This window comes from Hipposideros armiger, unplaced genomic scaffold, assembly GCF_001890085.2.
Source record: "Hipposideros armiger isolate ML-2016 unplaced genomic scaffold, ASM189008v1 scaffold_67, whole genome shotgun sequence".
NCBI classification, from domain to species: Eukaryota; Metazoa; Chordata; class Mammalia; order Chiroptera; family Hipposideridae; genus Hipposideros; species Hipposideros armiger.
The window spans coordinates 4,163,822-4,166,614 of NW_017731417.1; the positions used below are offsets into that span (position 1 = coordinate 4,163,822).

Genomic DNA, 2,793 nt, shown 5'->3' on the forward strand with positions numbered 1-2,793 from the left:
TTGAAGTGCCAGGGGGAAGATAAACTATAAAAAGTACATGGCTTAAAAACTCAACCCAATTGTAACCTGAGGGATTTAAGTTAAAACTAAGAAAAACTTTCCCAAATACCACTGATGTGGCCTTCATACTGTGAGCTTCAGGAAGTTCTTTCACTAATATGCTTTAAAACAAAGAAACGAACGATATTTAACTGCTTCACCTTTTTAAAAGATGCATTCATGCCTGAACACTAAAAAATGAACAATCTGATCTGTTATGTTCATATGCAGATAACACTGCCAACATAGGTACAGTCAGCTAGAGTAGTTCTACCTTGTCATACATACTTTCAAATTAATACTGGGTAGAAGCAATTCCATTAAGAATATTAAAATCAGAATACTTTATTCCTTACCCAGGCTTCTGTTACTCCCCTGAGAATTTTTCCTCGATGAAGAACTACTGGGCACGCTGGACAGTGAATCATGTCTCTACAAACAAAATTCTTTAGTCAGAAATTGTGTATCGGACTTTAAGGGTCATGAAATAATACCTACCCTAATATCAAACTGCATGCTAACCATTTGACAGTGTTCCTCATCAGAATTTCCCACTTTTAGATAGAAGAGAGAAAAAAAGACTTGTGTTTTATCAGGAAAATCTGAAATATCTGACTAGCTAATACATGGGAAAGCTTTTGCTGGTTTGGGTGTGGTTTTGTAATAAAGAGGAAGCGATTACTACTTATGTTTCATAGTTGAAATTATTAATAAAGATCAGAATATATTTGGAAGTGCCCTGTTACCTAAAACGAGGGGTCAGTAAACTGCAGCTCGCGATCGGCATCCAAAGAGCCACATGTGGCTCGCAAGCCGCATTTTGCTGACCTCTGTTGAGAAAAACCTGTAAAGCAGCAGTTAGCCAAGCATGGTCCCTTCTGGACCAGGAGTGTCAGCGTCATCCATGCAACTGTTAGAAATACAAATTCAGGCCCCACTGCAGGGCTACTAAACCAAAATCTCTGGGGGTGAGGCCTGGCAACCTGTATTTTAACAAGCTCTCCACACAATTCTATGCATGTTAAAGAATTGGTGCTACAAAAAATTAAGTCTACAAAAAAATAAATCCACTGGGGATTATTAAGGATTATTTAGGATACACTTCCATTTTAATAAAATATGTGTAAAAAAGTCCACAAGTATATATAAACAATATTTTCTCTCAGTTATAGGACTATAGGTAATTTGTCTTTTTACTTCGCTTAAGTCTACTTTTTAACTATTAAATAATAATCACAGTTCACTTGTATTTAAAAAAGAAATATTTTTTTAAATATCAAAAAACCCTCAATTATTTTTCAAATTCAGGAGGACAATGTGCTAATATTAATGAATACCTAAAGTCCTACATCTAAACAGAAATACTAATTTTTACTAACTAGGTAGTTATTTTCAATAAGGAAAGTTAAATCAATAAGCACTTTTAAGTATATACCATTTTGAATTTCAATTGCCTGAGTGCATACCAACTGAGAGATGTAAGACTCATAAAAAAATTTTAAAAAAGAAAAGAAAAATTACTGCCTTTTAGTATTCAATTGAAGTCTTCCTAAAATAATGCGCATGGGAAATACCAAGTGTTTATTCCTCAGATATTAAAATAGATACATCTACAAAAGATATACAACATGTAGTTCCTAATGTAATTCACACATTTCTGAAATTTTAGCTTGAAAATAAATTCTCGGATATAATTAAATATATGTAAATAATTTACCTGGATGAACCGCTGAGAACTTGTAAGATCAAGCATAGACTTGCTTAACCCAGGGGAACCAGGGAGTTTGTTGGTCCTTAAATCACAAACTACAAAGGTACATGAGAAAATTACTTATTTTTATAGTAAAGAAAAAACACTTGAAATTCTACTTATTTACAATGACCTACATCTTTTTAGAAATGTATCATGAATATTTTATGTAAATCTACATGAGATAAAGCCTTCTAACAAAGTTTAAAACTTTTTAAAATTATTTTGTTTGAAACAGAAACCAACATACATCAAACAATGCATTTTCACATCCACATTAAATATCAAGCACAGAAAATTCACTTTTTCCCTTACATTCCCCAATTCTTCATCCCAGAAGAATAATCTAACAGGATGTAAGTCCTCTGTGCTAAATGTAGTTCAACTATTTAATGAGCACTTATAAAAGAAAATAAATCAATACTGAATCCCATCTGTTCCTATATTTCTAGTTTCCCTCATAAACCGTAAGATCCTGGAAGAATGGAACCCTGTATACTAATTGTGTATTCTAGCACAGTGCTGAACTAAATAAATATTTAAATAAATACTTCTGCTTTATTTTTAGTACCTCATCATGAATTCAGGGTTGCTATATACATATATATATATATATATATATATATATACACACACACATATATATGTATATATGACACATGAAAAACAGTGAAAATTTTGTGAATCAGATATATATAAGATAGACTATAACTGATGTAGTCTCAAATATGAAACCAAGAAGGTTCTAAAGTCATTTAGGCATTTTCTATTTTCTTTGCTTCCATTTCTAATCATACCATGAGTTTCCAAATTCATCATTTTCACTGAATAGTGTAGAAAAGGTTAGTAAATATGTTATAGAATTTACAAAATAATCTGTCAACAAAACTTTCAAAAAAGGAAAAATAAAATTGAATTTGGAACTACTAACACATATAACTTACTAATCTTTCTATTTTTTATATTAGATGTAATACTACGAAGAAGTCATGATGGCTTTTTTT

General features: G+C 31.4%; 1 protein-coding gene across 1 annotated transcript in view; it reads right to left on the reverse strand.

Moving 5' to 3' along the window:
• Nucleotides 1-2,793, reverse strand: part of TC2N (tandem C2 domains, nuclear) — a 31,000-nt gene that overhangs the window by 13,754 nt on the left and 14,453 nt on the right. The window contains exons 4-5 of the mRNA XM_019642292.1: nucleotides 1,757-1,845; nucleotides 396-471 (exon numbers count right to left, since the gene is read on the reverse strand). Of these exons, the coding sequence (XP_019497837.1) occupies nucleotides 396-471; nucleotides 1,757-1,845 (165 nt within the window). The remainder of the gene's footprint in view (nucleotides 1-395; nucleotides 472-1,756; nucleotides 1,846-2,793) is intronic.